The following is a 24,235-nucleotide window of genomic DNA, read 5'->3' on the forward strand; positions in this document are numbered from 1 at the left end:
CAGAATAAGTGAGCGATTCTCCAATTACAACCACTTAATAAAATATAATCTGCTGCCAATACAGCAGTGAAGAATGAGTACATTGGGAGTCCAAATATTAGGGGTTAATTAACCTGTTTACAATATTCACATGAAGCTTCATACACATAATTAACAAGTCGTGAAGCTATATTTACTTTATGTTCAGTACATATTCACCTAGAGCACTAGCATTTTCCCATAACATCTAGTGTGGAAGATGCATAATGTGAAGTATCTTATTTGATTTGGTAATGTGTCATTGGTGATCCAGTGTACCATGAGTTTTGAAAAAATAAAAATCTACTAGAAATGTCTTCAGATTCATGGTATCAATATATAGATGACAAGAGGGCCTCTTCAGAGCATATTTATTTACAACAGTTTTATGTTCAGAACAATGAATCCACTCAATATATCATTCAAAGCTAAATCTACCCCCAAAAAAACAACCAGTTAGTTTGTCAGTTTATAAATCGCTAATATTAAAAACCAGCACAGTTACTATCTGCAGTTGTCTTTATTTTACATCAACATTTCCCCAAATATCCTTGGTAAAGTTATTAAACATGCAAGACAAATTCTTAACATATCAAAAAAGTGATGAAAACATATTAAAATGATTTACAGAGGCAAAACACTTAAGGGAAAGAAAATACTTGACATAGAAAAATCACTATAGGCAAAATAAAGCTTTAAGCTGTTTTTGAGTTTCTTAATTTGATATGATACACTCATAAAATGTGCTGCTGTGTTAAATATGTCAATCCTAGAAATTTCTCAATTCATACTTTGGCTGAAATGAATTTAAAGTCCCAGATTTAAGACTAGTGAAATGAACATGTGCTGTTTTATCAACATAGATGTCACAATTAGCGTTCAGGTAATAAATGCATGAAAAAGGGCCATGAATGAAGTGTGTTCCTAAGAAGGCATCCCAAGATGATGTCAGGTTGACTCAGCCTCAGCTTTCTTCAAATGTGATGCGCAATGGAAAGAATGGATGAACTCAATGGCAGATCTAGAAACAAAAAGGAAATAACTATGAATTCAAATCAAAATAAAGCAAACAAGCAGCAAGAGCAAAATAGGAATTGAACGAAAACTGTGAAAAAATAAATCTGGATGAAAAAAGATATGCTTTTTCAAACATACATACACTGTACCTGTGTTACTGCGTGAGGATGATATGGACTCAGGAATCCATCCAAGTTGAGGGAATCGTATGCTCCGGCCAACTGAGTATCTGTGCTCAGATGTTGTCTAAGGGACTGAGGCAGCTGTCAAAGACAATAGAGGATAAGCAACAGTCAATTAGCAGCAATTGGGATTTTTGAACTGAATAAGCTGCTATCATCTTGTGTGTGGGATGGCGTACAGAAATGGCTCTGATGTGAAAGAAACGCAAAGCAAAAAATTATAAAAAAAACAAATTTTAACTTACAAGAACCAAAATAACAGGAGGCAGGTCTGTATGGGAGAGGAGGAGCAAGTCTGACACCATCTTGGGATTAATCAGGAACACTTGATTGATGGTGAATATGAAGAATCCAAAAACTTAGTGTGTAAAAGAAAGATGAACTCAAAAAAAAAGAGCAAAAGTCCACTGAATATAAATGAGTACAAAGCAATGACAGATGTGATTCTAACTTTAGGCGGTCTGCGTAACAATAATTCTGGCACTTCTTCTCAGTCTTGTATTCTTGTAGTGTCAAATTTTTTAGTATCTCACATGTGTATTTTTATTGGGTATTTTATTTAGTTACCCAGACACCATTTCACATCAATACATTCACAAACAATCTGTCCATATTCTATACAGACATTTAGAAAGTTGAAGGCATCAAAGTATTTTTGAATCTGTTTAAAAAACTATGTTGACGTACAGTATATCACACTATACTGTCGAAAAAAGATACAAAATAGACATATTTTCTTGAATGTTTAAGGTAACAAGGATTACTGGAAAAATATTTCTGTTTGACATACATACCTTATATATTAGTTTCAGAAAGCAAGTACACAACTTTTTAACATGTAAAATTAAAACTGTGGTCACTTAAAAAAAGCTAAATTCCATGCCTTGCTTTGAAAAATATGAACAGATTTTTGGAATCAGTACTTAGGGAAATTCATATTTTATATATTTAACAATGCTTGATTATGTCTCCATATATGAGGCAGATTTTTTGACATCTGCTATATATGAACGAATCAAAAGCCAATAGTGACCACATGCAGGGCAGAATAAATAAATAATATTTTCTTTGTTTCTGTGTCAATTTTTTTCCTATAAGAAATGCAACTCTAAAATGCATTAGTATTGTTGGTATAGTTGTTAGAAAGAAAAGGAGCTAATCAGAATCTGCGGTTGTAGCCAGTTGAAGAGGATGAGAAGGAGGAGGAGGAGAAGTTCATGCTGAAGCCAGAGCCGGCATCGATGCTGCCTCTCCTCGAGCCTGTTCGGGATCCGGTCCTTGAGCCACTCCGAGAACCATAGGCAGATCCAGAATTACTGACATTGTAAGGACTGTAAAGGCCTTTGCTGGATTGTGAGGAGGCCTCCAGAAGCCTTAGGCTAGTTCCTTCCTCGATCATACTTCTGTCCATTGCATCTTTGAAGGAGATTTTCAGTTTGGTTTTTGGACATGTTAGGTATTTAGAATAAGCACTGACATCTCTTAGTTTCTGGGCAGTGCGGGCATCAATTGTGCCCTTCCTGATGGATTCATCAAGGGTCACTCTGTCCTCAACGTCAGGTTCAATAAGTCCACCAGTAAGATATTGGATCTCAAGAAAACGCTGGCCAGCCTCGTAGTATAACCAGCCCTTCTTCAGAGCCTGGGAGGCAGACATCTTTACTTTGGTTCTTGGGTCTTCAAATCCATTGAATGCTTTTTGAGCCAGGTTGAGGCGATCAACAACGATTTTATCCACAAGACCCTTTTCTGCTGCATCAGTGACTGACAATCTCTCGCCACTTGTCGGATCAATTATTCCTCCTGTGCATGCCTGGGCCTCCAACAATCTTTGGCCTGTGATGTTGTCTACCAGGTTTCTGTGTATTGCCTCTGTGACAGACACTTTCTCCAGCGTGTCAATGTCTAAGATACCGGCTATGGGGCCAGTCAACTCTGATGGGTCATTCCATATGATTGCAGGGGCTTTAACGGAGGGTATTGGGCTCATGGAAGAGGAGAAGGTGGAACCAGTGGTGGAACCAAAGGAAGATGATCGTGAACGGAAGCCACCCATATTTCCAGACAGCATGTCAGCAAATTCTGTGATGGACAGATTTCCAGATCGGTATGTTTCAAGAGCCTTTTGGTCAATGAGACCACGTGAAAGAGCATCATCAACATCATACTGTCTCCCTGACCTCCTGTCAATGATAAGGGATTTGACATTACCATCAGAGGAAGTCGTTGTGATCTCTTCCCATTCACACTCTTGCTCAGCAAGCTCCAGGTAGGTTTGATGGTCAATGAGTCCCTTCCTGTAGGCCTCATACACAGTCATTTCTTTGCCAGTCTCTGGATCTACAATGACTACTCTGCGTTTGCGAACTGAGGTTTTGGAGGAGGTCTTCCTTTCCCGCTTCTTGTCTTTCAATAGCAGGAGCACCAGGCCAGTGTCAGGATCAGTAATGCACCTCTCCATGAGCCCGAGGTAGGTTAGGTTTTCCTCAGTGTTGGGATCAAAGAAACCTTTGGTATCATCAGATGGATCGGTCAGGATCTCGTTCATTTCCTCATCAAAGAACCCACGTTTGTAGGCTATCTCAACTGGCACTCTGTGACTTTCCTCTGGGTCAATGATTCCACCTGTGGCAATCTGGGCTTCCAAGAGACGGATACCATGATCTTTCAGGATGAGCCCCTTTTTCATGGCCTGAAACAAGGAGATTGTATTGCCCGAATAAGGATCTCTATATCCAGTCACAGCTCTCTCTGCAGAGAGAAGCTTGTCTTTGAATTCTGGACCTACAATTCCCATTCTCACTGCTTCACTGACAGTCAGTTTGAGATTTTTGATTGGGTCAATGACAAAGGCAGTGGCTGCCTGGGCCTCAAGTAGCTCAAACGCAGTTCCTGGCCTAATCATGTTCTTCTTCATGGCCTGGTAAATTGATAGACGTTCCTTTGTGGACTCCAAAAACACACCAGCAATACAGCTGGTGCCTTCAAGGTACCTTGATAGCCTCTCGCTCACCTCCTCCACTGAAATAAGACCTTCATTCAGTTGGGTGACAGTCTCCTGATCGATAATTTGTGACCTGAGCAGCTCTTCCATTGTGATTTGTTTCCTGAGACCTTTGAATGTCAGCCTCTTGTCTCCCAGTGAGAGGAGTCGCAATCCACCATCTAACTTGCATCTCTTGAGCAGCTGTGAATATGGTAGTTTCTCATCTGTGACAGGGTCAACAAAACCTTTAACTTCACTAGCCAGTTTCTCATTGGTTTCCTTGTTGATATAGCCTCTTTGTATGGCAATGTCTGTTGGCAGATGGAATTGGAATTCAGGATCAATAATACCACCAGTGGCAGTCTGTGCCTCTAACATTTTCAGAGCATAATCCTCTGGAACAAGATCCTTCTTCATGGCCTGGAAAAGAGATATGATTTTCCCACTGTATGGATCTTTGTATCCTGTGACCGCTCTTTCTGCTGAGAGAAGTTTATCATGGATCTCAGGTCCAACAACACCTTTACGAACAGCTTCATCAACAGTGAGTGTCTCATTCTTTACTGGATCAACGAGGAATCCTGTCGCAGCTTGGGCTTCTAGGAGGTTCATGGCTACTTCTTGTTTAAGAAAACCTCTCTTCATTGCTTGGTATATGCTTACCTTGGAACTTGAGTCAGTTGTGACCCCAGCAACACAGCCTGTGCCGTAGAGATACTGTTTTACACTGGTCATCTCCATTATGTCGCGAATATTCCTCTTGCCCTGTTTAAGAAGGTTATATGTCTCCAAGTCGATGATGCGGGCATTGTAGAGCTCCTCAATAGTTATTCTTCTTCTCAAAGTCTTATATGACAGTGGACTGTCATTTCGAATTATCTCCCTCTGCTCCATTATCTCAATAATAATGATGATCATCCTCTCTTTAGTGATTTTGCCAGAGCGATATTCATCCATTAGCTTCTGCCTCTCCGATTCTGGAATCATATTTGAATTCATGACATCCCAGAGGTTCAATGGTTTATCAGCAAGGCCTTCAATTGGAATATCAATCTGGGTGTCGGTCAGGTCACTCTCCGTTTGTTCCTCGGTGTAGAGGTATGTCTTCTCCACAACAGTTGGCGACTGAGGTTTGGAGAGTGGGAGGATGTACAGGCCAGTCTCTGGATCTCTTTGACATTTGTTTTTAAGCTGTCTATAGGTTGCATTCTCGTCACTTTCTGGGTCTGAGAAAGCCTTATTATCATCAGTTGGTTCAGATAGGGTCTTTGCAACTGCTTTGCTGAAAATGTTCTTCTGATATGCAACATCATCTGGGACACGATGGCTATTTACAGGGTCAATGATTCCTCCGCTAACCATTTGTGCCTCCAACAGTGGCATGGCGTGCTCTTTTAGGATGAGATCTTTCTGCATTGCTTCAAACAGGGAAATTTTGCTTCCTGTGAATGGATCTTTATAGCCAGTGACAGCTTTTTCTGCAGAGAGGAGTTTTTCATGTAGCTCTGGACCAACAAGGCCTGACTTCACTGCCTCATCTACTGACAGACACTGGTTCCTCACTGGATCTACAATGAACCCAGTTGCAGCTTGGGCCTCAAGAAGTGAAAGCCCTGTGGTATGTCTGAGGAGCTTTTTCTTCATAGCCTGATAAATGCTTATTTTCTCTTTTGTTAGCTCAAGGCAGATTCCAGCAATGCTATCAGATCCCTTGAGGTATTTATTGATGTCGGGATTCTTTTCAGTGACTTGTTTAGGTGTTGTTTTGCCTTGTTGAATGAGCTCGAAGGTTGGTTTGTCAATAATTTTGGAATCATACAGGGAGACTGCAGGGACAGGGGCTCTGAGTCCCTTGAAGCTGGACTGTTCTTGTTTTTTGGCCTCTTTGTCATCCACAATTGTGACAACAATTTTGATGATCCTTTCAATTGTAATCTTTCCAGACCTAAACTGTCTGAGGAGGTCAAGCCTTTGTTCCTCAGTGAGATATTCAGAGTTGATGATTTCCCAGATGGTCATCTTTCTGCCTTTAAATGGTCCAGAGTCAATCTCAACAGTGGCCTGAGTCATAGCCTCTTTTGTCTGGGCTTCGGTGTATGATGGCTCCTCCTTTGCATTGATTGCTTCATCAGAAAGAGGAAGAAGCTGGAGACCAGTTTTCTCGTCAGTGACACATCTCTTGAAGAGCTCTGAGTAGGTGACCTTTTCTTTAGTGTTGGGGTCAAAGAAGCATTTAGTTTCATCAGTGGGACTGCTCAAAACCTGTTTCATTTCATCATCAAAATAATTTCTCTTGCAGGCAATATCATGTGAAATGCGATGGCTTTTTACAGGATCAATGATGCCACCGGTGGTCATTTGGGCATCGAGTAGTCGGATTCCTTGTTCCTTAGGTATGAGATCCTTTTTCATTGCTTGATAGAGAGAAACAGTTTTTCCAGTGTAAGGATCTTTGAAACCTGTGACAGCTCTCTCTGCAGACAGGAGCTTTTCATGCAGCTCAGGACCAACAACACCTGCTTTGACAGCTTCATCAACTGTGTACTTCTGATTCTGTACAGGGTCAACCACATAGCCTGTTCCTGCTTGGGCCTCGAGCATAATCAAGGCAGGCCCCTGCCTCATTATATCATTTTTCATGGCTTGATAAAAGGACATTGTCTCTTTGGTTGAGTCAGTCACTACACCTGCAATGCAATTTGTCCCTTTCAATGCTTTATGGACATGCTCCATTTCAGACACCTCTTTGACTGTCTTTTTGCCCTTGTTTAATTTGTTGAACAGGTCTTTATCAATGATTTTGGATTCCAGAAGCTCAGCGGCAGGGACAGGTGCTCTCAGACCATCAAAAGTAATTTCCTTCTTCTTCTCCTTCTCCTCTGCAACTGTAATCACTATCTTAATGATCTTTTCAATTGTGATTTTGCCGGTCTTGTATTGCCGGAGGAGGTCCTTCTTCTGGTCCTCAGTGAAGTACTCAGAGTTTATTATTTCCCAAATGGTGACTGTCTTTCCCTTGAATTTTCCAAATGGCACCGACACAGTTGTGTTGCTGAACACATCCTTGGTCTCCTCCTCAGTGTATATGCTTGAGCACTGAGCAGCTTTGTCTGTGATTGGCAGGAGTAACAGACCGGTGTCGGGGTCAGTGACACATCTCGCCATTAGCTCAGAATACGTCAAAGGTTCCTGAGTGCTGGGGTCAAAGTATCCCTTTTGATCCTCTGAGGGGTTTTCCATAACCTTATTCATTTCTGCATCATATTGTCCCTGCTTGTAGGCGATTTCATTTGGTACACGGTGACTATTGATAGGGTCAACGATGCCACCAGTTGCAAGCTGGGCCTCAAGGACTCTGATGGCATGATCATGCTCTGTGAGACCCTTCTTCATAGCTTCAAAGAAAGAGATCTTCCCACCAGTATATGGGTCTTTGTAACCAACAACAGCTCTCTCAGCTGAAAGCATTTTGTTGTGCAGTTCCGGGCCAATCAAACCCTCCTTAACAGCCTCATTAACAGAAAGTTTCTGATTTTGAATAGGATCTAACATATAACCTGTAGCCGCCTGTGCCTCAAGAAGGATCAAGGCTGTGCCTGGAGTAATCTTTTTCTCTTCTGATGCTACATAGATGGACATTTTTTGCTTAGATGGTGTCAAAACACCGGCAATGCAATTCTTTCCTTTCAGAATTACTTTAAGTTTTTCGGTTTCACCAAGCTCTTGAGCAGTGGTTTTGCCATTTTTCAGGTTGTCAAAGTCCTTTTTGGGTAAAAGGCCAATTTCATGAAGTCTGCTTGCAGGTACCTTATCTCGAATACCATCAAAGGCTAATGGATCTGGTCTCTTTTCTACACTGTCTACCACATCGCTGGCATTTCTGCCATTGTAAACTGTACTTATTGTCTTAACTACTGTTACAGATTCTTTGGTGACTTGATCTTTTTGTGCGTCTTCAAGCTGCTGGAGCTTATCACGCAATTTCTGGTTTTCCTCTGCGAGAATCCTTTCCTGCTCTAGTCTCTGATTTTCCAGGTCCTGCATTTCTTTCTGCTTGCTAAGCATTGAGGTCTCAGCCTCTTTCTGCCTATTTAGGGCTGCATCCATGGTAGCCTGGAGTTTCTTCTTCTCCTCCTCCATCTGCTGTCTCTGGCGCTCCTGTTCATCCTTGAGGGCCTTGGCCTTTTTGACCTCTTCTTCAAACTGGCTCTCCAGCTTCTTTTTCTGGTCTTCAATTAGTTTCTCCTTCTTCAACAGCATTTCCTTCTCAGTCAGGAATGACTGCTGAAGCACTGTTTTCTCGTGTTCCATTTGTTTCTGCTGTGCATCGGCGATCTGATAGAAAAGCAAGAGAAAACAAGTTACAATAGGTTTTTGGCTGAAGCACATAATTAATTATTTAAAAAATATGTACAATTTGTGTATAATTTGTAATGGATAAAACTTGCACAATGCACTATGCTTATGCAATTAGAGATCAGAAATATTCACCAGTTGAAGTTATATATACATTTTTCAATTTCTCAATGTATATTTACGCAAAATACTACTGAACCAATTTTTTACAACATTTTGTGGAGGCGTGGGGCATGAGCGAAGGACATTCAATTATTGAGCAGGTCCTGAAAAAAAGTGTGTTTCCAGTAATGATTCTCTCCTTGGTTTAACATGGCCATATAGGTCTGGGCAGAGACATGCCCTATCTGAGCTTCTGAAAATATTTAAATTTTCTAGCATCCCAAGATTTAAGATTTATTATTGTACTGCAGTATTCTTTGTATTTCTGACTACATAAATATATATATATATATATCATGAATCGAAATATTTAAATGTTATTTCTAAAATATCTTATAAAATGTTACGGTAAAACCAAATTCATTTACACCATGTTACTGTCCTCTGATATCCTCTTCCAGAGAGGAGTTCACGCCTGGACCACAGCGGACATTTAGGCTAAAAACATGGAATAAATTATCTTGTTTCGCGTCGAATTTGAATGTCAGGGCATACAGACACCACAGGAGCAGTATGGAGGCCTGTTATGTTTTTATTCTGTAGTTTGTTTACGTTTGAAGAATTGGTCACTATTTACTTCAATTTTTTGGGATTTGGCTCCAACACTGTTTACCCCTGAAACTCCAAAAAGGTTTTGTGGTCTCGAACACTTCACCCACCCCTCAATCGCTATAGTGGTGAGTATTTTTTTACATGCATTTCAATGTGAATATAGTCAGCAACCTTCAGCGACCTTCCTGGAAATTATATTTATATTTAACTTCTTTTGTATGTAAAGTATATGTAATAATACTCACATTTAAACCTTCAATCTCTAAAACATTGTGCAGGCCTGGATCTAGACTGCTCAGATTGGGAGGGGCTATTAGACATCAGGGTAGGACAACTTTTGACAACAGTGGACTTTGTGTTGAGAGTTTTTCCAAGTTTTAAAGAACGCGCCTCAATAGGAAATTCAACCAAGCCATTGTATAATGTAAATATTGAATATAACAATAATACTACTAAAAGTGATTATTTTTTACACTTGCCACACACAGACTAGTGCAACCAAACTGTTTTATGCCTGCACGGAAGCACACATTCAGGTGAAGAGATCCAGTGAGGAAGCTATGAATGGACGCTGCTGTAATTAAACACAACACTGACGATTATTTAATGAAACAGGTGTCATTGGTTTAAATATGTTACAAAAGAAGTTCAACAGCCAAGTTTAATTTTTTAGATGAACAAACTGTGAACAACTGGAGACTTTGGCTTGGCTGTCCTTTAAGTAGCACCTGAAGGCAGCACTAATAATAATGAACGTTTGATCAATCTGTGCTTTTTATGAATGGATATCGGATCATTCAATTGAAGATCAATTTTAATCAAAGTATAGTTTAAAACCAATTTGGTTGGCAGAGTAGAAATTTGGGTGGGCATTGCCCCAGCCGACTTCTAGATCCAGGCCCGACATTGTGTTACCTACTGTAATCTGCAAAAACTTAGTTGAGTACAAAATAAAACATTCCTACAACTTTTTGGCAGCTCTGCCTATCGAAAGGTTACACTTGACTTCAACTGATTCACAGAACTTAGAAAATATAGAAAAAATATTTGGTCAGTTCAGAAAAATCCCCCAAAAATTATCTCTGGATTTCAAAGCAATGGGACCAGCAACGTGACAAAATAGTGAATCATTGAAGCAATGGCCCTCTGAGTAGAGCGGCTCTACATGTATGGAGATTCTTTGGTAAATTATTCAGCATATGTTTAGACTTTTCACTAAATTGGTTGAGGATTGTCATAGTTTTCAGCCATTTTACCCTATTGTAAATAATGAAAGGTTCATCTATTTTATGTACTGCAAGTTCTGAACCTGAAAGAAATATGAAGCATGTCTTAAAATGAGGAAACATTCCAGGGTATGAGGGGACATTCAAGATGTGATTTGCATGAGCACAGTGCACTGTAAATAAATACAATTTCATTCATAAAGATTCGATTTCATGTTTAGTAAAATAAGAGAAAGATATAGAGAAATTAAAGGAAAAAGAGTGTTAGTTTTCTGATAGAATTCACAATGACATAAGCTGCTTTGTTATGCCATTTTTGACACAATACCTCTTTAGACTTATATTGAAGTTCCTCAGCATCCTGTTTCAGTCTAGACTTCTCCTTCTCTAGGTCTGCGATTGCTTTTCGTAAATCATCAGCCTCTTTACTGGTATTAAGTCTGTCGACCGTCATTTTTTCCACGACTGTCATTTTTTCTTTGGTGGCTATTTCAGTCTCATGAAGACGAGCAGCAATTGTGTCAGCTTGTTTCCTGAATTTCTTTGCCTCCTCTTCAGCTTTGGCCTGGGCTTCACTGAGCTGAGAAACCTGAAGCTTGAGTTTTTCAGCTTCAGCTATTATCTCCAATTGCCTTTTCCTTTCCGCTTCAAGGGATTTCTGGTACTCCTCAGTTTCCTCTTCTAGACGCTGCTGCATTAGTTGTTTATCCTCCAGCAACTTTTGTGCCTGCTGTTGAGCCAAGTCCTTCTGCCTTTGGAGCATCTCTGCCTCAGCTTTAAGTTTAGATGCCTCTTGTATGGCCTGCATTTTCTCTTTGAGCATTTTCTCTGCAAGAGTTCTTTGATGATTTAGATCATCTTCTGCAATCTGTCTTAAGCGTGCAGCCTCTTTGGCTTCTACACTAAGTCTAGCAGCGTCCTCTGCAAGATTTTTCATAGTTTCAGCCTCTTCTTCAAGGAATTTTTGAGTGTTATCTTTATCTTTCTTGATGAGGCGCTGGTTTTCCTCCTCAATTCTGATTTTTAGTTTGAGAAGTTCCTCCATCTGAATCTTGACTTTGAACAACTCCTCCTCCACCTGGCCCTTTTGTTTGACAGCATCATCAACCTCATCCTTCAAGCGCTGCAGCTCTTCATCCAGGACAGATTTCTGATTATCAGTTTCATCAAGCTGAAGTTTAACCTTTGTGAGCTCTTGCTCCACTTGGAACTTCTGCTTTAATGTTTGCTCTGCCAATTTTTTGTGCTTAGCCATTTCAGCGTCGGCATGATGCTTCTGCTTGAGTGCTGAAGTTTCTGCTTGTGCTCGTTTGGCAGCTTCAAATTCTGCCTCCTTCCTCATTCTCTCAGCATCCTCTTGAGCTTTGGCTTGGATTGCAGCTTCCTGCTCAGCAGCTGCTCTTTGGCGTTCCGCTTCTTCTGCTTGCTGACGGAAGAGAGCTGCCTCTCTCTCTGCCTTCTCCTTAGCAGCCTCTGCCTCCTTGGCAAGCTGCTTGGCTTTTTCATATTCATCCTTAAGCTTCTTTTTCGTGATGCTGTCTTCCTTCTGTTGAGCAAGGACACTTTGAACTTGCTGCTCAGCTGCATTGCATTTCAAGGACGCTTGTTGGGCTGCGACAATCTGTTTTTCAGCTTCTTCGTCAGCCTCATCTTTCTGCTTTCGGGCTAGTTCTGCTTTCCTTTTCAGACGATCCAGCTCATCCTGGGCTGTCTTGCATTGTCTGCCTGCCTCTTCTTCAGCAGCTGTAATCTTTTTAACCTTCTCTTCCGCTTCCCTCCTCCTCCTCTCCTCCTCAAGGGCAAGCTGTCTTAGTTTCTCTGACTCCTCCTCTGCTCTGAGCTTGCTTTGCTGAGTTTCCTCTGCAATGTTTTTCAGTTTGTTTAGCTCTAGCTCCAGGTCAAGTTTTCCTGATGAAGCCTTCTCAAAGTTGAGCTTAAGAATTCTGATCTCTTCCTCTACAACCCGCCTCTGTTTGAGTGTGTCATCCACTATGGCCTTTTGTCTTTCCATTTCAGTATCAGAGGATTTCTTGAGTTGAATAATTTTTTCCTCAATCTCTTGCTTGTGCTGGTTGGCCTGGTCTTCCAGAGCTTTCCTCTGGTACGCCTCATCCTCAGCATGTCGCCGGAGCCTCTCATTTTCTGCCTCCTTCTCTTTCAGAGCAATTTCGGCTTCTGTTTTTAAACGAGTCGCGTCACTTATTGCAGCCAGCTTCTCTTTGAGAATTCTCTCAGCCTCTGCTCTCTGACGAGCAGCCTCTTCCTCAGCAACTTGTCTCTGGTGCTTGGCCTCCTCTGAAATGGCTCTAAGCTTGCTTGCCTCGTCAGCCAGGTCCTTCATCTTGGCGGCTTCAGCCTCAAGAAGTTGTTTGCTCTTCTCTGTGTTGGACATGGTCTCCTTCTCTGCCTTGGACTTGAGCTGAATGAGTATATCCATTTCACTCCTCACTTTGGCCAGTTCATCCTCCAGCAGTTTCCTCTGTTGTTGAGCTGCAACAACTTCATTCTTCAGGCGGTAGAGTTCATCTTCAAGGAGGGATCTCTGCTGCTCTGCATTGTCAAAGTCTGCCCTAAGACGAATCAGTTCTTGTTCTGCAGTGAGTTTCTGTTGAGCTGTGCTCTCAGCAATCTTTCTCTGCCTCTCCAGCTCTTTTTCGGCCATATCCTTCTGCTTCAGGGCTGAGTCTTCAGCTTTGGCTCTCTTCTTAGCCTCACGCTCAGCCTCGTCTTTTTGTTTTTCAGCTTCCTCTTGAGCAAGGCTCTTTTTGTGAGCTTCTTCCTCAGCCTGGAGTCTCAGGCGGAGGGCCTCATTTGCTTTCTGCCTCCATTTTTCAAGCTCTTTTTCGGCCTCTTCCCTGGCATCATCTGCATCTTCCTGTTGTCTCTTAAGATGTGCTGCTTGTTGTTGCAGCTGAAGGACAGCACCATGCTCCTGTTTGAGGGATTCCTCTAACTTTGAGGTCTTTTCCACAAAGGAGTGTTGTTTGCTCTGGAGCTCAGTGGCAGCAGTCTTCTGGGCTACCTCCTGAGCGACCTTTATTTGTCTTGCCTTTTCTATTTCTGCTTGCTTCACCTGCCTTTCGGCCTCCTCGGCCTGCCTCTTTAGATTTTCAAGGTCTTCCAGGGCTATTTGCTTTTGCCTGGCAGCTTCCTTCTCTGCTTCAGATTTCAGTTGGAGTTCCTCCTCTGCCATGCGCTTTTTCTGGGTCTCTTCCTTGACTTGTTTGCGGAGCTTCTCGGCTTCCTCTTGGGCAGCCTTCCTGAGTTTCTCAGCCTCGGCCGCTCTCTCACGAAGTTGCTTGAGCTCAGATTCTGCAGTCGATTTTTGATGTACAGTTGTCTCCAGCTGAATCCTAATAAGGTGGATTTCCTCTTCAATCTTGAGCCTGCTTTGGAGAGCTTCATCCACTTGTTGACTTTTGTCGTTGATCTGCTGCTCTGACATGTTTTTGAGCTCATGCAGTTCCAGCTGGATGTTGTGTTTTTGTTTTTCTGCATCTACAGCAGCATTTTCTCTCTTGCTTACTTCCTGCTGCATTTTGAGCTTCAGCTCCTGAGCCTCTTTCTCAGCTTTGGCAATGGCCTTTGCGTGACCTTCGGCTAACTGCTTCTGTTTGTCTAACTCGGCCTGCATCTTGGCCATTTTTTTCTGCTCTTCCGCTTTGAGTTTCTCTGCAGCTTTCTGCATTAGTGGAAGCAAATGGTAAAGAAAGGATTAAAATCAAGCATGACAGGTTAAAGGTAACACTTTACACTAACCAGCTCTAAACAGTGTGGCTTTAAGTTGTAATTACTATAGTAATTACAGCTTAATCACACTGGAGCGATTTAATGTACTGTATTACCCAGGCAATGTTAATGTTAAAAAAATTAGCTCAAAGATCAATCACTAGATGCAAATTAGATGCACAATCATCACAGTTATGTTAATTCATGATGCAATAGAAATAATTCAAGACAATTCAAGACAATTCAGGGAAAAATGGATGATGGAGATGTATCAATAATGTATGGAAACAAAATGTCACTTCACAACACACAGCAAGAAAATCATATGGCATGCAACTGTAGCTGTAGCATTAAGTTCCTAAAATTGCATAATGAATGATACATATATATCAAAATCTACATTGTAACTTAAATGCTTAAATTGTTGACAGCTATATTCCTGTTATCTTGTGTATGCAGTTAGACTTTCTACACATTTATTTTATAATCAATATCAAAATACTATTAAGTATAATACTATGTTTAATATGTATTATTAGTAATGGTATTGTCAAGATTCTATTTCACTTATTGTGTTGTTTGTGTTACTATAGATTGCAATACAATCTGACAATAAACGTATTGTGTGCAATTTGTAACATAATTGTGCTTAACTATAAGCATTATTCACACCATTCACTTAGTGTTTTTTTTATATTTCATTCCATGCACTCGGGGGTTCTCTCTAATCACAAAGTGGAATGAAAAGGGAAAAAAAAGTCAAGGATAAGAGGTTCAGACGATGTCATGGTTAGTTCAAATCTAGCTTATGACTGCAGTAAGTTTAGTAAGCACTGCAAATTAAGTTAACTAGGCTGACTATGCATAAACCTTGAGTAAGGGTGTTAGTGATGTGGAGACACAATAGATAATTGCATTAATTTTCTACATAATCCTGAAGTGAAAGCAAGAAAATGGAATGGAAAGACAAGAATGTGACACAGGTGTTAGTGACAGAGGGAATGGACGGACAGCACAGAAATACTATAACATAATTTACCTCTTTAATGCTGAAACAAGTAAAGCGTTCATCATGGCAAAGCACTGGCAAGCAGTTAAGAGAAGCAAAGAAACGATAAAAACATTAGGGTTAGAATATAACGTAAAACCGTAAATCTGTGTTAATTTAGAAAAAGAAGAGCTGAATACCATGATAACCAGTGAGAAACGACAGAGTCCTAGTTTAGATTTTCTTTAAAATAAAGAAGCCAGTGGGTGAAGGAAGAATAGAAAAAACGAAAGAAGTGAAAGAAAGAACCCCTTGTTTTGAATCTACAATTGCAGACAACACACACAATGAATGGAAATGGATTAGATCAAGGATTTCTGATCATACACTGTGTTATATTTGTTCATTCTAGTTTAAGACATTGGGAGTCAGGAAGTCAGTGGCTTCCAACTGAAAAATGTACTTCACTGAATCCCCATGAATCACATTTGTATGTAATATATATTCCTTTCTCTTTTTATAGACTTTAAGTCTTCACATGACCACTACTGTCAGTGTATAATATACTCCAAAAATATTTGTTCAGCTACAGCATGCCAATGTTTCATGCATAACCAGTGCAAAGGAACTGTTTTGTCACCCGTACATTAATGTCATGTGTGGATATGTGTGTGTGTAAGACACACAGACAAAACTGCGTGCATTCATGCGTTTTGGTGATCGGCGGTAAATTTGTTTGTAAGACGGTCGGTCGATTATTTGGTTGATTTGTTAGCTTAATGTTAGAATTTAGTTTGTTTGGGATCCTTGGCCTGATGTCACGCACCTCCTCGTTCTCCAAGCGGCGCTGCGAGTCGGTGATGAACTTGATGTACTGACTCGTTAGAGTCATCAGCTCACTGTACCTGGTCCTCAGTGTTACATACTAATACAGGGAGACACAAACAGCACTTAAACATTTGAAATTATCAGTGTATTGCATGCCCTAGGGCTCCTGGAGAGAAAGGGATGTTGTCCTTTATTTGAATATTCAGTATTTTCTAGAAACTGGAACTAAAATGTTTTTGAAGGATCATACCTCCTGAATAATGTTGTCAGAAGCAGAATCCAGTTTGGATTTCTTCACGGGAGAAGTAAGAGGCTCCACCTGAGCTTTGTAGGCGACCAGCTGGAGTTCGTAGTCCTATTAGATGAATAAAAAACAGTCTCCATACATCAGTTATGTCACAGACACTTTTAATAAATGCTCCAAACTAGAATATGTACAACATTTAATGCAGACTTTTGTCCTATAGTACTCACCTTGATTGTATCAATGTATGCTTTAGCATAATTTTGACACTCATCAACACTGTCTTTGTTCTTCTCAATCTCCTCCAGCAGTTTCTGTTATGAAAAATAGTTCAAATAAGACACATGAATTTGTTCTTTTTTATTTTCTATTCTCAATTAAGAACCCCAAATAAAAAAAAGGGCCATGGTCCAAACTCGATTTTGATCATTAATTGTCTGATATGTCGAACCCAGAAGTCACTGTTTCATTAGCTGTTTGTTAAAGGCAGCTGGATCAGTGAAATGTGACGATAATATTCTTCATCGGAAAGACTCAGACAGTGAGAGACAGAATCAGTAATAAAATATGAATACAATTATACCTTTTCCTGGGCAAGCTGCTCTTTCAGAGTTTTGCTGTCAGTGATGGACACGGCCTGGATCGTCTCTTGCCTTTGCTTGGCGTCGGCAATCCAGCTGATCAGCCAATCGTAGCTCTCGCGATAGTAGCCCAGCTGGCGGCCAAGCTGCTCCAGCTCCCTCTGGCGTAGGTCGACTTGGGTGAACACTGCCTTCCAGCGGTCCTGGAGGCCGGACAGAAGTTGGCGATAGTGGTCCAGCTCGGTATCCCGCTCGCTGTGCACACGGTACATCTTGTCGCTCACAGCGGACGCTTTCTTCAGCTCTTCCTCCAGGGAATCAAACACTGGCTGTTCACTCTCGGCCTCAACCCGCATTTTCTGTAGAAAGATTTGACGAAAATAGATATATGGGCCAGCGGTGAGCAAGCATGATCACCATAAATGATTTAATTTAATATTTCAGAGAACTGAGAGCTGGTAAAAGAATCGTATGCAGTGTACCTTCAGCTTAGATCTGTAATTCTCTACTTCCTTGACGTCACTGGGCACAGTGTGAACGTCCCGCAGGCAGTCCTCATACTGCTTGAGAACTCCCTCAGCGCCCTGGGTGTTACGGATGACCATATCCACAGTCTTCAGCCTGGGACAAGAAACAATGATTCCATAAGTAAAGGAGTACGACACTGGCCCATTTCCTCTGAAGAGTGAGTGGTGGCGGACTCACTTGTCAAGATAAATGGAGGAGAGCATGTGGGCGTGGTCCATCTTCTGCACAGTGAGCTCGAGCTCTGAGCGCAGCACAGGAGCTGAGGCAGACTGCTGAGGGGAGGACAAGACGTCCTGTGTCCTCACAGTTACTTTGTCCAGATCCTTCTTGAGGCCCTCAAGCTCCACCTGCACTTTCTGTATCACAGAGGAAGACAATAAGAGTAAACAATATTAAGAGTGTCGACCTGATTGAGTTTTAACATAAACTAGGACATTTTCTGTGCTGTGGACCGGATTCCAAAAAAAAAATACTTCAAATATGCTGGGGAAAACCTTACAACTTTAACAAACATGTGTAGTGATTCTCTAGATCGACCAGCAGCTCTGCTCTGATTTTATTGGTTTGGTCTCAGCGGGAACGAGTGCAATCCCAGTAGGAAGGAGGCCTGCAGGCTTACAATCTGCTATTCTCACTGAGCAGCGTACAAATTCAAGATCTCCAAACAGCTGCTCACTTTCATCGCTCATCAATAACACCTTTATTAAATTTTCATTTCGCTTCTTTGCCTCCGCTTGTCTTTGTGATTTCTTTAAGGGTTTTGTTTTGCCTCGAGGATCACTGAGCTGCAGAGGATCATGTTGTGGATGATTTCCTCTGCAGAGATGGTTCATTAAGTCTTACACCAAGCAAATATGAAAACTAGGCTAGTAATGGGATAATTTATTAACACTGTCATGAATCATCATAGTTCAGATATAATGCAGAAACATGCAATAACCATTATTTGAAGGTTATTTTCTGGGTATTTCTCAGCAGTTTTTAAATTGAGACACATTTCCACTTTTTTTGGACTGTATCCTCACCTTAATGAGAAAACAAGTCTACAGGCAACCCAGCAGATTCCTGCCATGTCTAACACAGAGGAGAAGCTGGTAGAAGCTCCCCTGTCTCTGCTGGTTATGTTTCTTTTATGATAATTTTCCTAATTTCTCAAAGTTAATATGACATGGATACTATTTTCCCCATGTCATATTGCTGTTTAAACACATTGCAGTAAATTAAACTGCATTACCTTCTGCTCTGTTGTCTTCTGAATGCATTCCTTCAGAGGCTCCTTGTCCAGGGGTTTGCGTATGCGAGCCACGGTCTTGGCCTCACAGTCCTCGATGTGCAGACGCAGGTCCTTGATCTCAGAGATGTAGTTCTTACACAGAGACTCGTTCTTTTGACCTGTGCAGTAGCACACACATTGGTTTAGAACTACAGGAACACACTAAAGTATACTGATACCTAGAGGTGAGCTTGAATGCATGGTAAGTTCAAGAATGCAAACAATAAGTTTGGCTGACATGACATGCTACTATGTAATGTTAAGGATTTGATATTTATACATTTTATTTCTGTAAACTTATAGCAATGTTCAGCTGCAGTGCATTACAGCTCGATCGTACATGCAGCTGGTCATGTGTTGGGTCTCAAACGCACACAGCTCCATATTCCTTTATAACATAGAGTATATAGAGGGTATTTTCTCCCAACGTAATTACACTATCATGTATTAGGTTGCTGCATGGCAAAAAGCACAACATACTGTAGTCTAACACACATCACATGGGTTATATTTGGTGCAGATCTGCCAGAAAAGCAGCCTGCAAAACCACATGCAGTCACACAGGACTCTAATCTAAAATTCAAACATCTCGACTAAAGCTCAAAGCCTGTACACACACGAGCTTGGTGAGCTGCAGCTGTGCCTGGCTTTAATTCACTCACCTTGGAGCCTAACAACCATTTGTCCTGAAAGGTGAATTGACATCATCAAGTTGCTGAAAACCTACTGTACCTACTTTATATATACAGGAATAATGAAAAGCTGACGCGTGGTGTAGGGAAATCATTTCTACCTTTCTCCATGGAGCGAAGCAGGTTGTCGAAATGCTGGGTGGACTTGGTGTAGTCTCCCTCGATCTGCATGCGGTCGTCAGGGCCAAAGAGCTGTGAGTCCTGGCTGTCACGCATGTAGTCCTGGTAGTGCAGCTCTAGGTTCCTCATCATCAGCCTGTATTCCTCTGTTTTCATGGTCCTTAACTGCACAGAAGGAAGAAAATAGGATAGGATATAGAGGCAGGAGTTCACAGTGTGAAGAGGGTGATGCGGTAATTTGAGTTATTTGCAGGGAGCCAGGCTCCTAATCCTATTTAGGATTTTGAATAAACTGTATATATTTATTTTAAGAGTTTTCTCTTCCAGTGGAAAAAAATTATCCTGTAGTTATGAATTCAACAAAAATCCCTTATTACATGAGCTGGGTGCAATATAGTTATCTAGGCTGAGGTTCAGGTTGTAATTAGTTTTTTCCAGTTAGATACTATATTTTACTGAGACCTTTATGTTGCACATTAAGGTCAATGTGTGGATAAGTGTAAAATGGTGTTAGTCCTCACCATGGTGATGTTCCAGGATCGAATCTGTGTGAAGTCTCTCATCAGGTACTGCCAGGACAACATGCTCTTCATGTCAACGTGGAGCATCTGCCACATGGTCACCATCTGCTGGTGACCCCCGTCCAGACTGGAGGACGAGAGGAATGTAAATAGTGGAGGAATTAAGAAACAATTGACACAATAGAATTTACTCAGCATGAGGTGTCAGATATTGGATAATCTGTGTTGAAGGGCATTTTTCTTCATTAACTTGTTAGTAATTCTAATTTGGTGTCTCTCAAAAAGTCACAAGACGACTAATCAAATCCTCTGAGGCAGCAGTTGTACGATCATAAGACCACATGTCTAACAAACCCTGCTCCTTCAGAGTCTTGGGAAACAAAATACAGTGTGTCCGGTGTGCACTATATATATATATAGTTTTGCACATTATATATATATATATATGTGCAAAACTGTTAATTAACCTAGCAGTTTAATGTCACTATAGGTATCATAATTGCTGGATTAGTACAACTACTAGTAAACCTAGAGAGGTGATATTCTGGTAGATGGAACGAATGACAGTGTATAACAGCTGCAAGAGTAAGCTAGGTAATGTTTTCACCTCGGTCTGTTTGTTTGTAAGCAAGATTACCCCAAAACTCTTGAACAGATTTCCTGCTAAACTTGGTGGAAGGATGTGGTCGGAATCAGAATCAATACATTAAGGTTTTGTTCAGCTCCAGGATTTTCTTTTAACTTTTGTCAGCATTTTTAATCATTTAGACTTGGAATAAATCATGGATTTTGATGAAATAAATCTTCATTTGATTCCACTTAAGGGTCCTGTTGGTGGAGGAATGCACTCTACTGAGTGTCATTCTACTTGTACTATGTTCTCACCTGGACACACTGTCCACAGCCTCCTTGTTGACTGGAGGTACAATGAAGCAGACAGAGGGCACCACCGCCTCGTGTCCTGAGTGGTTCCGGACCTTCCACTTGAAGGGCTGGGAGTTGTTGAGGAGAGCACACTCATCTCCTTTATGGACAGTGATCTGAAACAGAACCCAAGAGTTGAGATATACACCTTGAAGAAAAAACATAGTCAGGCTAACATGACCTCTCTGGGCTGTGAATGATGATAAGTAAGTGGGGAGTGGTTAGTACGTGCTCTCACCTCTTGTTGCTTGAAGTCACAGACAGCCTGAATGGGCATTTTGCCTTTGATGGGGGTTGTGGGGTTGCGTGGTTTCAGCTGGATGATGGATTTGGCTCTCTTGTTCAGGCCGGTCACCATTGTCTTGAATTCATTCAGCTCCTCCTTCTCTTCCTGTTGCAAAGAAATGAAGTCAAACTAAATAAGACTAAAATAATAACAACATTTCTGATGTTAAACATGAGCAGTAGGATAATTCTGCATTTTGAATTAACAACCCTATCTACACATTTTTACTGTATTCATCACTTACCACAGCATCCTGCAGCAGGTCCTCCAGGCGTGTGGCGGTTGTAGAGCGGTCGCAGCTGTATTTCTTTTTCATGGTCTCTTGCATTTTCCTCATCTTGTCCTGAGCCTCCTTTACGTCGGCAAAGAACTGTAGAAAAAAGACCGTCACCATCAGGGAAATAGAATTTGAATCTCAGTTGTGGGAATGTTGATGAATGTTTACTTTAACCAATGGAATTCCGATCAATGTCCCTGTTCCATACCTGGTAGTATGCTGTGTTCTCTTTGAGATGAGCCTCAATACAGCAGCACAGCTGAAGGAGCCAGCTCCACTGAGTCTGCAGGGCAGCTGTGAAGGCCTGGCATGGACAAAGAAGACGGCAATTAAGTTGGGGACTCACTGAGATGCTTTTATGCTGTGAATCTTTACTGTTTAATGGGGTGATGAGGAATTACCTCGACTGTCTTCTTGCCAGGATGTCCATCCCTTACAAGTTTGTCTCCCAAAGTCTGGATATCATTGACCTTCTTCTCCCTCAGCTCCAGCTCTCGCATGAGCCCCTGAAGAATTGAAATGCAAAAGTAAATCACGACCTTGCTTGGGATGACAATTGCGTATTCATTCAGTTATTTAATATTAGAAAAATAATCATTGAAAACTCACAGAGTAGTTGTCTTTCTTAGCAGTCATGTTGGTGTTTCTGTCACTCCAGTCGAAGTTGACATCCTCCTCCTCTTTTTCATTTAACCACATCAGCTCCTTGGTGGAGGAGCTGACAAAAGAGTGGAGTAAATCCAGGTTCCTCAGGCGGGACTTGGAAGAGTTCTGAAAGAAAGAAAAGAAAAAACAGTTGGACACAGATATAAAAAACTTTATTTAAATAGCTGTCATACAACTACGAGTTAAATCATGTACAAGTGCTGTGCTAAAATCTAAATATCAGCCCCGGAAAAATGAGAAATAGGAAAAATATTCACCAGTAGTTTGGCGTACTGAAGGTCCAGTTTACCCAGGTATTCTTTGTATGCGACCTTGCTGACAGGTGACAGCTGGCTCTGAAGAACATGAACGATGCAACAATGTTTAATTTCAAAATAGAAAGCACTCTGGACAATATGTGATCTCATAGGGGGAACTACCTCGTCAGCCCTGGCCCGTTCAATCTTGGATCGGAAGTCCTCCACAGTCTGGTTCAGGCCTCTGTGGCTGCCCAGCTGGGACTCCACTGAGGGAAGATCAGATCCCCACTCTGCGTCATCAATGCGCCGCTGGTTCTCCTCCACCCAGGCTAGCAGGTCTTTAACGTAGCGCAGAGTCACATCGTCCAACTCCGGCCGCAACTTCATGGTGGACTGCTGGGAACTCACCAGGTTGGTGTGAGATATGGTCACTGAGGACTTCAGGCGAAGGTTGTAGTCACTGCGCAGGTTGACCAGGCGCTCGTGGATGTGGTAGACCCTGTGGACATCAAAAGACACATGTTTCATTATGGTCTTCATATGCTAGACAGATGTCCTTAGTGTTAAAGTCATTGTGCTAAAAGTTCACTTGAAAGTAATACACGGAGCACCCACTTGCGGTACATCTGTTCAGCCTGTGGGTGGCGCCCATCCTTGAGTAGCTGTACATCGTTGAAGAGCAGGCGGATCATTTTGTCTGCCTTGTCCAGCTCCCTCTCCACCTCTGCCGTGTGCTTAGCTGGTTTCCCTGCATTCAGCAGACGAATGTCCTGAAGGGATGGAAGACAGCAAAAATAACAACTTTCATCTTCTTTTGAAATCATAATCACATCAAAAAGTTGTTAAAGTGACACAGTAATGCCTGTTTGAACTCTTTGTAACTTCGTGAAGTCATATCAAAGTGTAGTATTTCTAATGTTAGACCTGGCTAGGACTCACCGTCTGCAGCAGGGTCTCCAAGTGGCTGAGTTGCTCATCCCACACCCCAGACTCCATCTGGACTTTAATGACAATCCTCTGGAGTCTCTCAAGTCTGAATTAAATAAAATACAAACACCACCGTCATCATTTTAAGGTTCCAGCAAAACAGAACAGATTATATAATAGTTTGTTACTCATCATTTTGAATTATAAGACATTATTTTGTACAAATAATGATAATAATAATCCTTGGCAGAACTAAAAAACTGCTACATCACATGTTAGACGAGCAGAAGCTGAAGCTCACATTGGGATATCAGACATCAGTCGAAACACTTACGGACATCTGCGTTTCAGCAAATACTCTAATCTACAAGGGTCGGTCACAAATGCCATATCACAATTAAAGCTCCAGCTACTACGACCAAGGGTTCATCTCAAACTCCCATTGCATTTTACAAAAAATACTCAGAGTAAGATACACATCTCTTTGCTTCCTGACAAAGATGGTCAAGTCTGCTCATTCAGGCATTCCAGGTCTCAGGACCATAAACAATGCGGTTAGATGACCCAGCAATCTTGTGACACAAACCATCCTGTTTGCTAGACAGGACATAACTCTGGTTATAGGATATACAATTCATCTTCTGTTTCATCCGACCTAATCATATCTTTCTGTGTCCAATCATGAGAAACTTTTCTCTCTCATTTTATTCGAACCCAGCAAAAACAACAAGCAAGAGTCTTTCACTCGGGCTGTGTCCGAAATAACTCCCCGACCATTATGTAGTCCACTATTTAGTGAGTTTGCCGTTTTATAGTGTTTTCCAAATGTTCAGTGAAATTGATTTATCCTACATAGTGCACTAACTGTTTCACATAATGCATAATTTTAGTCAACAATATTGAAGATATCTCC

At 41.4% G+C, this 24,235-nt stretch overlaps 1 protein-coding gene across 15 annotated transcripts in view; it reads right to left on the reverse strand.

The window, feature by feature from the left end:
• Positions 1-374: 374 nt before the first annotated feature.
• Positions 375-24,235, reverse strand: part of LOC128448984 (plectin) — a 115,916-nt gene continuing 92,055 nt past the window's right edge. For 13 of the 15 annotated variants that reach the window (XM_053431923.1, XM_053431921.1, XM_053431926.1 and 10 more), the window contains 23 exons: positions 23,335-23,428; positions 23,011-23,165; positions 22,576-22,894; positions 22,414-22,491; positions 22,100-22,261; positions 21,892-21,996; positions 21,699-21,794; positions 21,458-21,583; positions 21,166-21,318; positions 20,889-21,043; positions 20,004-20,130; positions 19,464-19,647; positions 18,632-18,789; positions 17,575-17,753; positions 17,352-17,490; positions 16,872-17,228; positions 16,519-16,602; positions 16,295-16,399; positions 16,043-16,141; positions 10,828-14,181; positions 1,463-8,538; positions 1,185-1,298; positions 375-1,039 (listed from right to left, as the gene is read on the reverse strand). In XM_053431923.1, coding sequence (XP_053287898.1) covers positions 2,377-8,538; positions 10,828-14,181; positions 16,043-16,141; positions 16,295-16,399; positions 16,519-16,602; positions 16,872-17,228; positions 17,352-17,490; positions 17,575-17,753; positions 18,632-18,789; positions 19,464-19,647; positions 20,004-20,130; positions 20,889-21,043; positions 21,166-21,318; positions 21,458-21,583; positions 21,699-21,794; positions 21,892-21,996; positions 22,100-22,261; positions 22,414-22,491; positions 22,576-22,894; positions 23,011-23,165; positions 23,335-23,428 — 12,391 coding nt within the window. In that variant the 3' untranslated portion in view covers positions 375-1,039; positions 1,185-1,298; positions 1,463-2,376. The remainder of the gene's footprint in view (positions 1,040-1,184; positions 1,299-1,462; positions 8,539-10,827; positions 14,182-16,042; positions 16,142-16,294; positions 16,400-16,518; positions 16,603-16,871; positions 17,229-17,351; positions 17,491-17,574; positions 17,754-18,631; positions 18,790-19,463; positions 19,648-20,003; positions 20,131-20,888; positions 21,044-21,165; positions 21,319-21,457; positions 21,584-21,698; positions 21,795-21,891; positions 21,997-22,099; positions 22,262-22,413; positions 22,492-22,575; positions 22,895-23,010; positions 23,166-23,334; positions 23,429-24,235) is intronic. The other 2 variants (XM_053431918.1, XM_053431917.1) reach the window with 1 other exon arrangement.

Source organism: Pleuronectes platessa, chromosome 10 (genome assembly GCF_947347685.1).
Source record: "Pleuronectes platessa chromosome 10, fPlePla1.1, whole genome shotgun sequence".
Taxonomy (NCBI): domain Eukaryota; kingdom Metazoa; phylum Chordata; class Actinopteri; order Pleuronectiformes; family Pleuronectidae; genus Pleuronectes; species Pleuronectes platessa.